This window comes from Lepidochelys kempii, chromosome 2 (assembly GCF_965140285.1).
Source record: "Lepidochelys kempii isolate rLepKem1 chromosome 2, rLepKem1.hap1, whole genome shotgun sequence".
In the NCBI taxonomy this organism is placed as follows: Eukaryota; Metazoa; Chordata; order Testudines; family Cheloniidae; genus Lepidochelys; species Lepidochelys kempii.
In genome coordinates this window covers 75,548,915-75,561,397 of record NC_136381.1, presented here as the reverse complement: position 1 = coordinate 75,561,397, position 12,483 = coordinate 75,548,915, and the positions used below count along the sequence as shown (strand labels likewise).

Below are 12,483 nucleotides of genomic sequence, written 5' to 3'. Positions count from 1 at the left end.
CAGGTCTCTGGAATCAAAAGGAAGCTGTACCCTTTATATTTACTTTTTTAAAGAGAGGAAATCTATAAAAGTCTACTTCTTAATTTGTATATTCTGTACAATATTTCAGCTCAGCACTCTCCGAAAAGTCGGCTAATTTAAAAATCACAGCTCTTCAGTCATAATGAAACTAAAATGACAAAATGATTTCTCATGAAATAACGAATGCTTGCTGGTCTAATATCAGGTTGAAAATTAAAAGTAGTGACTATTATAGTGGGCTAAATCCTTGGGTGTGGCAACGGAGCGCCCAGTGTAGTTTGGGGATGAATGGGGTGCAAAGGGGAAGTTAAAACACCTTTGTATTCCCCTGATCCTGGGCTGTCTATGTGCTGGACCTGCCTTCTGGCATAATGGATAAAGATCTGATGGTAGCCTGTCTTTACACACTAACGCCGACCCCAGAGTGGGAAACTGAATCCAAACCATTGTGCTGGTTCTACACCCCAAGATCCCCCTGTGCTAAGGTGCTCCTTCCTATGGCTGGGTACATTGACTTGAAGGTCACTTTGCATGAGCGACACACAGCAACCTGAATCCAGGGAACAATCTGGTCTGCTATCTTCAGAAATAGGTATGAATATTATTCACACACATAATAATGTTTGTGTAATGGGACAGATCCTTATCTGATATACATCAATGGAGCTCCAGTGAAGTCAGCTGAGCTACATCAATTTACACCAGTTGAAGATCTTGCCAAATATGGATATTTGTATAGAAAGAGACCCATACACTCATCCAGACATACATGTGACAAGTTAGACTAGAGCTCACATACTGAAGGAGCTGTTTTAATCTGCTGTCTTTCTCTTTCCACCTTTCCCCACCCCGCTCCCCTACCTTGAGCCCAGATACTCTTTTGGTGGCAAGTTTCCTCTCACCTTTTTGCCTCATTTAAAAACAAGCAGTATTTTGTTATACATAAAACCTACAACGTAAGCAAGTGGGAAACCAGTAAGAATTAATTCTAAATATAATAGAGAAAAAAGGTGCATAATGTTATGTACAACGTTTGTGTCCAAAGAAAAATAAAGATGATTTTTTCCAGTATTGTTCTATTTCCTTATTTTCCTGTTTGAAATCAATCTTCTCCTCACTCTCTCTTATAAAAAGGAAGGGTCGGTGCAAATTAGTGACCAAGAGAGAGAGGAAGGGAAAAAATCTCTTTCTTTTTCATTCTTCCACAGTTTGTTCCACAGAACCTTCCCTGAAAGTCAAGAACATCCCCATATTTTGGGAGATTCATCAGAGGCCCAAGGCTCCCTGCTGGCAGCTCCTAGAAATCTGGTTAGCCCTCTCTGCTTTGGATGGAGAGGATCCTGTGGCCAAACCCTAGGTCTCTTTTCTCACTGGGAACCACATACCAAAGTTGCCCCTGGGTGGCCTTTATGGAGGCGTGGGTTGGTGTGGTGAAGACCACGCCATACCTCTACCATGAGCCCAACCCTTGACCTGCTAAAATGATGCAAAGTCAGAAATTGCTAAGATTTTAGATCACACAGCAGCGCTACCAGGCCTATGGCTGAAACTCCAGCTACGTGGCCCAGGATTCCACAGCAGACACCTGCCCTCAGAAACCCCTTAGGGGGTTCCATAGTGAGGCATAGGTGCTGGAACTAGAGGAGAAGTCACACTCCCTGCCTTGAAGTAGTAACAACCACCCAAATACATGGCTTCCGCCTTCAGCACCCCCACTAGAAAAATTGTTCCAGCACCATTGCAGTGAGGAGGTAAACGCCCACAAAAGTTCATGCTGCCATAGTCATCACACTTTCTCTGAAGATTGCCAGTGTGCTTAGTGAGGAGTCAATTTGTTCCACAGTTTATTCCCGATCAGTCTAATCAACCTAATCCTAACTAAGTTCCTAACATGAAGCATACAATAAAAGCTATTGTCACTGCCACGTACCTATTCACCATATACAATATATGTATACAAATGTGTTTTTATTCTGTCTGTGCTAAGTTTCATTCAAAACTCTCCATTTCACAACATGCTAGACCCTACAACTCAGTGTAACTACTTTGCACTGATTTCACCACAGGTGCAATAGGGCCCGTAAGCCAGTTTAATACTGACTCAGGGAAGATCACCCCATTGGTAAACATGATCCTTCAGGGGCACAGAGGATCTGATAATGCCATATTCCTTCCCTGCTGCAAAAGAAGAAGATAAAAAGGGCCTCACTGACTTTCAGCTGTAGTTTTGGTCCCTTATGCCCATTTGCAGTCAACATAAATTAGAGAAGCCCTCAGAACATAGGCTGGAAGCAACTCCATCCAAAATCCAGGCCAGGGGTCTGATCCCGAATGGAGTTGAGGCAGGACCAGGTAGTGTAAAGGTGAGGTCTGTACCGCTTTTGCACACCACCTCCTGACCTGGGCTTCGGGCAGATCAGCTAGACCCCACCACCTTGTCCATAATCTTTTTTTCTTGGAGCAGTTACCAGTGTACGGTGGGATAAAGCCATGTAGTTACAAAATATAAACAATAACTCCTGGATGACTAACACAAATTGAAGTGACAATACTCTGAAGTCAGATAATATTCATCTTATATGTAAATCCTCTGCACTTATTCAGGTTTCAGGCCAACCACCTGAGCCTAACCTCAAGGTAATCTAGATACATTCAAGTTAAAAAGAACAGTTGGGTAACATCTAACACAGTCAGACAGCTAAGCATTATAGCCCAAGCTATCATGACCTAGTAAACATGTTTGTATTACTTGCAGGAAACAACTACACAACTGACAATGCTTTATATTACATATTCAAACATTATGGAAAGATGCTGGTCTCTCCATAGGTAAGGTTGAAGTTAGTTTCTCATTATGAGCCTGATTTTAATAAATCACATATTTTGAAAATAGATTACTTCCCTAAGGGCCAGTTTTTACTACCTTATTTTCAAAAATTTGATTTTTACATGGAGGGCATTAGAGCTTCAGTCTAGCAAAGCATGTAAGTAGTCACAATGGCTTCTCCCACACTTCATGTTAAGCACAGGCTTGAGTGCTCTTCTGGATCAGGGCCAAATTTATCATTGTATTTGTCAGAATACAGCAAGGAAGTTGCTCATAAAATGCAATATTTGTCACCGTCACACAAAAGAGTACACAAAGAGAGCTTGCATCTTTACAGTACCTTTTAGGCACTATTGGGGATTTTTTTTCTTCCTGGTGGATACAATGTTACATGTGGATAATATAATAAAGCACTTAACCTCAAATGCTTTATCTTTTATATTTGTTGCCTTCTCTTTTAATAACTGGGAGTGAAAGTAATTAGTACCATCAACAATTCTGTTTGTCTTTAATAAACATTAAACAACTAAAAACAATTTGGGGTTACCTTTGATTTGACTTTTGCATTAGATCTTTTCATTGACTCAAACCGTTGTTGGGCTGATTATTCATCAAAACTGTTGTTGAAATTAACACCATTTACCAAATCATTTTTAAAATACTTGTCTTGGGAGGTAAAATATTTTAAAGCCTCAAACTCCTATTTGAGATCTGTATGTAACACACTCCAACAGCCTGTTATGGGACACGCTGTGCCTGAGGGGACATCAGGGTCAGAGAGAACAGAGGTCAAGAAGTCACCACCACATATGCCAAGTGTAGGGGCCAGGCACAATCCCAGTCCTTGTGTTCAGGGAGTGCAAGGATTCTGTAATTCTAGCATCAACAGTGGTAGACTCCCTAAAGTATGTGGGGAGACGCAAGGAAGTGGAGGTGGGTCCATGCAGTGGGAAATGAATGCTGCAGAACTTGAAAGGGTTTATCACCAACTGCACAACCCCTTCACTCTGAGAGGCAATATATCTGCCTCAGGCAGTTTTCAGCATAGATGGATACAAGTTTTCTGCATAGCAGGATTTATATATTGTAACTATGGCTAAGATTTTCTTAGGAGTCTAAGGGAGTTAAGTACCTAACTCCCTTTGGTTTGCAATGGAATCTGGTTGACTAACTCCCTGAGGCTCCTTTGAAAATCCCATCCTATATATTATATGTATAATATATAGGTCTATATAGATATAGATACATAGACTATTTACAGGCTATATTCTAAAAGAGCTGGCAGCAGGGATGCTTATTACACCTTGCTTCGCAGGACAGTCGGACTCCTTTGGACGATAAGTGGTGGTATCAGTACTGAGCTCCATTGGGTTTGCACAAGTGGAGCAGAGTTTTAATTCAAGGCTCCTAAGGCCTGACGCATTGAAGGGAGCTGCTGAATGAGCATGCTTATCAGACACTCTTAGCTTCCTGCCAGGACTACTCAATTTCTGTGCTGTGCTAGGGTCCTCCTGGCATGACTGATGACATAGTTGTTTTTCACCACAGCAACCTCATCCCCCTACAGGTTCCACTACTGGGATCTCTGCCAGAGCCTATGCTTGCGTAAACAGGCATAAGACTCAAGTAAATCTGCCCACGTATTTCAGAAACACACCGTGAAACTTTAGAATGGAAAATTATAGTTATGACGTTGCTGTAATTACTTACAATTGTCTCCATAGTGCCCCGAGCCCCTATTGCCAAAAAGAGTGAGGAAGGTGCAAGGATCAAGAATCCAACATATCTTCTGTGCAGGCAGCTTTGTGATCTTAACATGAACTTTTTAATTAAAAAGATTAATTGGGAGTTTTCATTGCTTCAGATTATGCATTTTAGAAGTAAAAATTAAAAGAAGTTACTTTTACATGCATCCGATGAAGTGAGCTGTAGCTCACGAAAGCTTATTCTCAAATAAATTGGTTAGTCTCTAAGGTGCCACAGGTACTCCTTTTCTTTTTGCAAATAGAGACTAACATGGCTGTTACTCTGAAAGAAGTTACTGTAAGTGCTACCAAAACCTGCAGGTGAAAGGAATTATCCAAATCCAGAAAATGCCTTAATAGTACTCAGTTAGGCTACCTCCTATAGTTTTGAAGTGTTTCTATTTAAGTCAATCTTTCACATTCTGGAGAGAATCCCAAGGGTTCTATTTTTCTTCACTGTCAATCTCTTTGTCACCCTGATTTGGCCTGACACCATCTTTGTGATCAGGTAGGAATGGTCAGGACAACTCTCCCTTTGGAGACTATCAATGCGACCAAAGTAACTGCTGTTAATATAACATTTTCCCTCTTCTCTCTGAGCTAAGCACATTTGTTCTGTGGTTCTGTTGCTTCCCAGACAGCAAATGACAGAACATAAAAAACTTCAAAATCTATATGAGAACAGCCCCTAAACTAACCAGCACTTATTAGATGTTTTATATACCTGTAACTAGTAGACCTTAAGGTGTATCCATAACGTTAATTGAAATGTCACAAAAGACAAAATATCAGCAAAAAGACATAGCAATATACATTTCCAGACTCTTAGCTATCAGCATTCAAAGGATAATCCTAAGCATCAACTGTTCCAAGAAAGGCTGTGAAGGAAGGCTACAGAAAGTAGATAAAGGCAAAACGTCCATCCCTTTGGAAAAGTGTATGCAAAGAAAAAGTTTATCAACCATGAGTTTAAGTCAAGTTTCAATACAGTTGTGATGTTTTTGGGCTTTTACTTTACAATATCATCAGATAAAATAAAAAACATGTATTTTCTGAAATAAAAAGGTCCGACATTCACCATGATCCTGGAGCAATTAAAAAAGCAAAATTTAAGACTGGATATCACTTTGATTTTAAGTTGGAAAGGAAGCATGTTTCCAGCAAATAAAATGCAAACAGTTACAACTCTAACATACAGTATACTAGATACTGAATAATGTAAGAATAAAATAAGATAAATATTGATATGAATTTTAAAAGACTGATTTACAAGACAACTGATAGTACAGTAGTTTGGGAAATATCTCAGTAACCTTTCTACTAAAAACAAATAGGTCTTTTCACCCTTCATTATATTTATAAATTCACACACAGAGAAAGATTATACATATATAAATAATATAAAGTATAATTATATAATTGTATATACATATATATTTTATGCCTGCACTGTACATTATGTATATTATTTGTATATATAATATACACACATACAGTACATAACGTACACAACTATTACACACAGATGTATGATAATCTCTTTATCCATCCATTCACACTAGATATGCTCAACACATTTCTAAATACCTACACAAGGCATTTTCATGTATTTATTTAAAACATAAAATCTATAGACATTTAATTATTTTTGCTAACAGTAAATATAAGAGATGTACCACCCCTCTGTGTGATACTCTATGTAAATTACTCTCACTCCATTAATTATAAATATGGATGTGGTAGACCCCAAACAACAGTACCTGCTGTCTATCCAACCGCATTCTTTTTGCAGCATTTCTGCTTTCACTCTCACAGGCTGAAGCCAGGATACTCTCTGCTACTGCTGAAGTAAGGTGTGAGGGAATAGGTCGTGACTAAGAAAGAGAAAAAAAAAACAAAAAAATGATTACTAGGATAATAACCAGACCAAACATAACCTGCTGTTTCCTTATTGGAGCACACAAAACTATCACATAGGCTGGAGGATCCATTCATTGAAATGTAATTTATATCAACAAAAAGTGGAAATGGAAATTGTAAAGATGAAAAATGAAAACTAGTTAGAAGTTAAAGCTCCAGTTGATCCACACAGATCCATCAAAAGCACTTTCTTTTCCCACAGCTCTATTGTCCATTGTATTTAGTCTGGCTCATTAGGCTACATTTTGAACAGACAGCGGCATATTCTCTGTGTTCCAGCAGCACCCAGGCTGTCTGATTCTTGCTAAGAAAATGTTTCATCCTGTACAGCATATGACAGAGATGAGCAGTGTTTTTAAACTCGTTAAAAAAAAAAAGAAAAGAAAAGAAAAAAGACAGGCTTGAAACATCACTCAAACGTAGCAGATTGTCAGAACATTTCAGAGCAGTCCATATGTAATGTCATGAACATTTACATTTCTTGCTGCAATATGACTGATGATATTAAAATGATTTTTTAAAAATCTATATGTATTTTGACATAGTAACATATGTCAGGCCTCTATCAATTTACGTAGCTTTCAAGGTTCCAGCTAAATTCTGAAACGCTCACATTACTAGTTTTACAACATTTACGTATTTTAGGTCTAAGCTGCATGTAAATCAAGTGAATCCTACAGTCTTATTAGCTCTACAGTTGGCTGTGAATGCAATAAAACGTTCTATAACAATTAAATAAGGACAATCACAGACTATTTGCATTCCTTTCTCTGTAATGATATGCAAAAATCATTTCACTGAAAGATGAAGCTCATAATGAATATCTCAACCTGTTTTCTTAATTAAGCTACACACAAAGATAGATCAGAAATTTCAAGAAAATAAGCCAAATGAGGATGATGTAATACACATTGTTATGGACACAAGCACATTTTAGTGGGCTAAAATATATTGAACCAGATCCTCAGCTTGTATAAGTTCTTATAGCTCCCTTTCCTGCTGATTAAATGGCCCAACATTTATTCTCTAGAGAATTTCATCAAATTTTAGTCAACAGAATAAATATGTACCCGCTAATGAAATACCACTGAGTATCAGAAACATACATTTTAAAGCATTTTCCAAACAAACTCAGAACAGGTTCTTTGAATTGGCACAGCTGACTTCATATTAAGAACAATATACCAAAATTATGAGCAACATGTTACCAAGACTTCATTTTTAACCAATAGAACACATCTTATTTCTCAGCTTTGGCTAACTGTATTTTAACATGTAGTATCAATTTAATATATGATATTGTACCTCCCGTAATGGGTGGAATATAGCCTAACTTGCAGAGGGATGGAATGAGTGAACATATAGGTCTTTTCCATCTCTAAATACTACAGACTTGATTCTCCCCACACTTACACCAGAGTAAATCAAGAGTAAAATCAGTGGTGTTCCTCTGGTATAAAACAAATGTAAATAAGAGACAAAGTAGGTGTTGTGATCCTATAATAGAATATACATTCTGCCATGTCAGTGCAAAAGTCAAGTTCAAGAACTTGTTTTTCAACATAAACAATGAGTTCTCACACATGTAAGAGGAAAATTGAGTTTAAGACGAGACTTGTGTGTCTGATATTAAATCCTGGTGTCATTAACAATCAAAAAACTTTAATATTTCAACACAAGTAGATGTGTTCCTCTGAGTTCTAGAGCAGGAGCGGGCAAACTTTTTGGCCCGAGAGCCACTTTGGGGTGCGAAACTGTATGGAGGGCCGGGTAGGGAAGGCTGTGCCCCCCAAACAGCCTGCCCCCATCCACCCCCCCACCACTCCTTGTCCCCTGACTGCCCCAGCCCCTAACCGTGCACCCCCAGGACCCAACCCCCATCCAACTCCCCCTGCTCCCTATCCCTGTCCCCTGACTGCCCTCACCTCTATCCACACCCCCGCCCCCTGAAAGGCCCCCCGGGTCTCCCACACCTATCCAAGCCCCCCAACCCCTATGCACATCTCTGCCCGCTGACAGGCCCCCTGGGACCCCACCCCCATCCAACCCCACCTGCTACCAGTCTCCAGACTGTCCCAACCCCTATCCACACCTCCGCCGCCTGACAAGCCCCTCGGGACTCCCACGCCTTTCCAACCACCCCGTTCCCCCCCGACCATCTCCCCCAACCTCCGCCCCATCCAACCACCTCCTGCTCTCTGTCCCCTGACTGCCCTCCCGGGACCTCCTACCCAACCTCCCACCACCACCACTTCCCCCTTACCATGCTGCTCAGAGCGGCAGGACCTCGCAGCCCCACTGCCCGCATGGCGGTGTAGCTGTGGGGGAGGGGCCGGGGGCTAGCCTCCCCGGCCAGGAGCTCAAGGGCGGGCAGGATGGTCCTGCAGGCCTGATGTGGCCCGCGGGCCATAGTTTGCCCACCTCTGTTCTAGAGCAAGGCAGTAGCCTTATTAGAAAGGGATGTTTTCGCTGATGAGCTATTGCACTAATTTAGTCTTCTAGAGTTGCTAGATTATTCAGAATGCATCATTGCTTAACTTCGCCATGCTATTTTCATGCTGTGTCCCCTTATGTATTAGGTGGCAGTCTCACTATTAATACCATTGTTTTATAAACTCCTCAAGGTACACTGACTATGGAGTCTGCCAGATGATACGGAAACAGTCACACCATGGCAAACCTGATTTCCAGAGTACAAGAAGCAAGAGCATATATCTAGCAAATTCCTACAGGTCAAATCTTTAGTTAGAGCACAAACAAAACATACCTCTATGTGGAGACCTATGGGCAGATAAATGGGCCAGAAAATTACATGTCCAACCAGATATTAAAATGACTCCAAATCCTTCCAGATTACGTTCCCATAAAAGAAACATAGGTTCACCAAAACATCTGTAAAACAACGTTTTGGCCACCAGTAATATCAAGCAGTCAAGTGATCTTCACAGACCCAGAAAGTGGCAATAATTTCTATCACCTAAAATACAGAACCTAATATTTAGCATCTGGAGAGTCAGAGGAGACTTTTTTTTAATCGGAAAACAGGGTGGGTCCTGGGGGAGTAGAAAGGGAACATCTACTTCTTGCAAGATGTGCTATAAATCCCCTGTCTTTTATCCTGGTTGCTATGGATGACTCTTGGTACACTAGTGTAAAGGACAAACTGGGGGAAACTTATCAGGAAAATTCAGCGTAAGCCTGAATCATCTGAGAAACAAAAATATTATAAAAATATTTTATTCATTATCCATTTTATTCATTTATCCTCTCATTCAGGAAGCTGTTCAGGAGGTTAATTTAGGTTCAGATTCTGCTGATTTTACTCAGGTTGAGTAGTATCTTACTTTGGGATTGATTCAATGGCAGCATCAAACACTTTGTTACCGATAGAACATACTTAGCATTGCTGTTTCATATATAATAACTCTTTCCGACTCACAGCCAGGGCTTGGTTCTCTTTACACTCAACACTGGTTTAAATCAGGAAAAATTCCACGGGAGTTACACAAGTGGAGAATCGGGCCTCCAATCTTTTCTACACCAACATAGAGGACTCAAAGACCTATTTTGATTCTTGTGGTATCAAGACAGACAAATTGATTCAAAAATGACAAAGAAAATATAAGCTTTAGAACATGGAAGAGAGGCAAGTGAAAATCTCTGTATCCTCCTTTATTTATGTTTCAGTAATTTTATGATGAAGAGAGAACATTGATGGATAAAACTTGAAGAGGATCTTAAGAGCAGTTTGGTAGATAGACCCTTGAAAACTAGCATATACCTCTGTCCATCCCATGACATTTGTATTGGAAATCCCCATTTGTTCACTTGGAAAATGAAAATAGGCACTCATATAACTGAAACAATAGTAGTATTTTGCATGTGTATATACAATACAACCTTAGAGTTACGAACACTTTGGGAATGGAGGTTGTTTGTAACTCTGAAATGTCCGTAACTCTGAACAAAACATTCTGGCTGTTCTTTCAAAAGTTTACAACTGAACATTGACTTAATGCTGCTTTGAAACTTTACTATGCCAAAGAAAAATGCTACTTTTAACCATCTTAATTTAAATGAAACAAGCACAGAAACAGTTTCCTGACCTTGTCAAATCTTTTTTTTAAAATTTTTCCCTTTATATTTTTAATAGTTTATGTTTAACACACTACTGTTCTGTACAGTATTTGGGTTTTGGGTTATTTTTTTTTTTTCGTCCCTGCTGCCTGATTGCCTACTGCCAGTTCCAAAGAGGTGTGTGGTTGACCGGTCAGTTTGTAACTCTAGTGTTTGTAACTCTGAGGTTCTACTGTAGTGCCTTCCAGCTATACACCATTGAGGGCAACAGCCAACTTGTGCTGAGCATGTAACACAACAGAGGAAGTAAGGAAATTTTGGCCCAGGGCAAAAGGACTACCTATCTATCCTTACACAAAAGATCACAGGTTTGGGTCTTTGGCATCTACATAAAATGGATCTTGGGTTTTAAGGTCTTCTTCAAATGACTCACATACACTAAGCTTAATAAAACTCCATTTACCAATCTCAGAGAGATGAATAGCCACGTCCACCCCTGCAGCATTTGAACCTGTGGCTCCAGGGAATTCACACCTGATGCTTATACCACTAACGAATATTAAACAGAGAAAGTCAACAGGAATAATTTAATCTTTGTTTCTTCAATTGCAGAAAAGTCCCCAAATGTATCTTGCAGAAGGATTGAGAGTAGGGATGATACCTAGAAAAGTGTTGTTGATGGAACACTTGTGACCCACTTCTGTTTTTGGGGTAGCAGAAAAATGCTCCGTATCCCTGACTAATTAAATTGCCAATATGTTGCTTCATTTTCAGGTCACATTCTGCGCTAGTCGGAGGTAGCTTCAATACTGCTTCTGTCTAGACAATTATCTGTATTTAAAGAAATGACGATTTCACTATGTGAACACAAAACCATTGTACTGTATTAACCACGACTTTACGTAAGGTTTAAGGGGATGGCTATTTTGTCCAAATCAGAAGCAGAGGTAGGCACTAGCATGAAGATACTCGCTCACTATCCTTTCATAGTCATGCACCCCTACCATGCCTTTTGTAGAAATCTTACAAAATACTGGAAGCTATATTTGCAGATTTAATTGTACAAAATTAAATTAGCTGATGGCATTGCTCTGTAACATGGAGAGTCAAAGAACTATGGGTCTGATTTAAAATAATTTGAAGTCAAAGGAATATCTGCCTTTACTGTAATGGAATTTGGATCAGGCATTCAAAGATGGTAAATCAATAATCAACAGTATATTGAACTAATTAAGCATATTTACCTGTGAAAAAGCACTGCAAGGTGGTTGATTCTTTTACTGAATTGAAATTTGAATAGCTTGGTCGTGAATCACAAAAAAAATGGCTTACCTGTGTATCTGATCTGCTTGCTTAATATAACAGAGATTGTCATATTTCTTATTAGGGATATAATATAAATCTATTGTGCAAGTCACTCAAATATGAGATAGCCATAGTCTCAGTTTAAAGTGATGTACATAAACAGTATCTTCATGGAAAACATAAATATCCTTTTTGCCATATAAACACAAACCTCATATTTCTATATAAACTAAAAATAAGCTGTCATGTGTTAGGTTTAGGTATAGTTATTGGTGAAAGTCTGACAAAATGTAGATAATGATTTCCTGGAAGACATTTGTTTAAGCTGAAAAGGTCCAGATATCCCTTGTGGAGAAGTTTGCAATGGTACTGCACATATTCTAAACAGAGAGCTGTAGTCCATACGATTACTATTTTGGCACATTTCATGAGGCTAATATTAACTTAGAGCACAAATAAATGCCTACGTTTTCATACAGAAATTTGGTCTAAGTGCTCTAAGATTTATGTTTCACAAAGGTCTGAGTCAATTCATAAAAAAGCAGAGAGCTAACAATAAAGAATGGATGAGGCATGTGTGAACCCCCC

General features: G+C 39.3%; 1 protein-coding gene across 6 annotated transcripts in view; it reads right to left on the bottom strand.

Annotated features, from left to right (window-relative positions):
* Nucleotides 1-12,483, bottom strand: part of NOL4 (nucleolar protein 4) — a 256,013-nt gene that overhangs the window by 38,541 nt on the left and 204,989 nt on the right. For all 6 annotated transcript variants that reach the window (XM_073331285.2, XM_073331283.2, XM_073331284.2 and 3 more), the window contains one exon: nt 6,354-6,467. In XM_073331285.2, the coding sequence (XP_073187386.1) occupies nt 6,354-6,467 (114 nt within the window). The remainder of the gene's footprint in view (nt 1-6,353; nt 6,468-12,483) is intronic.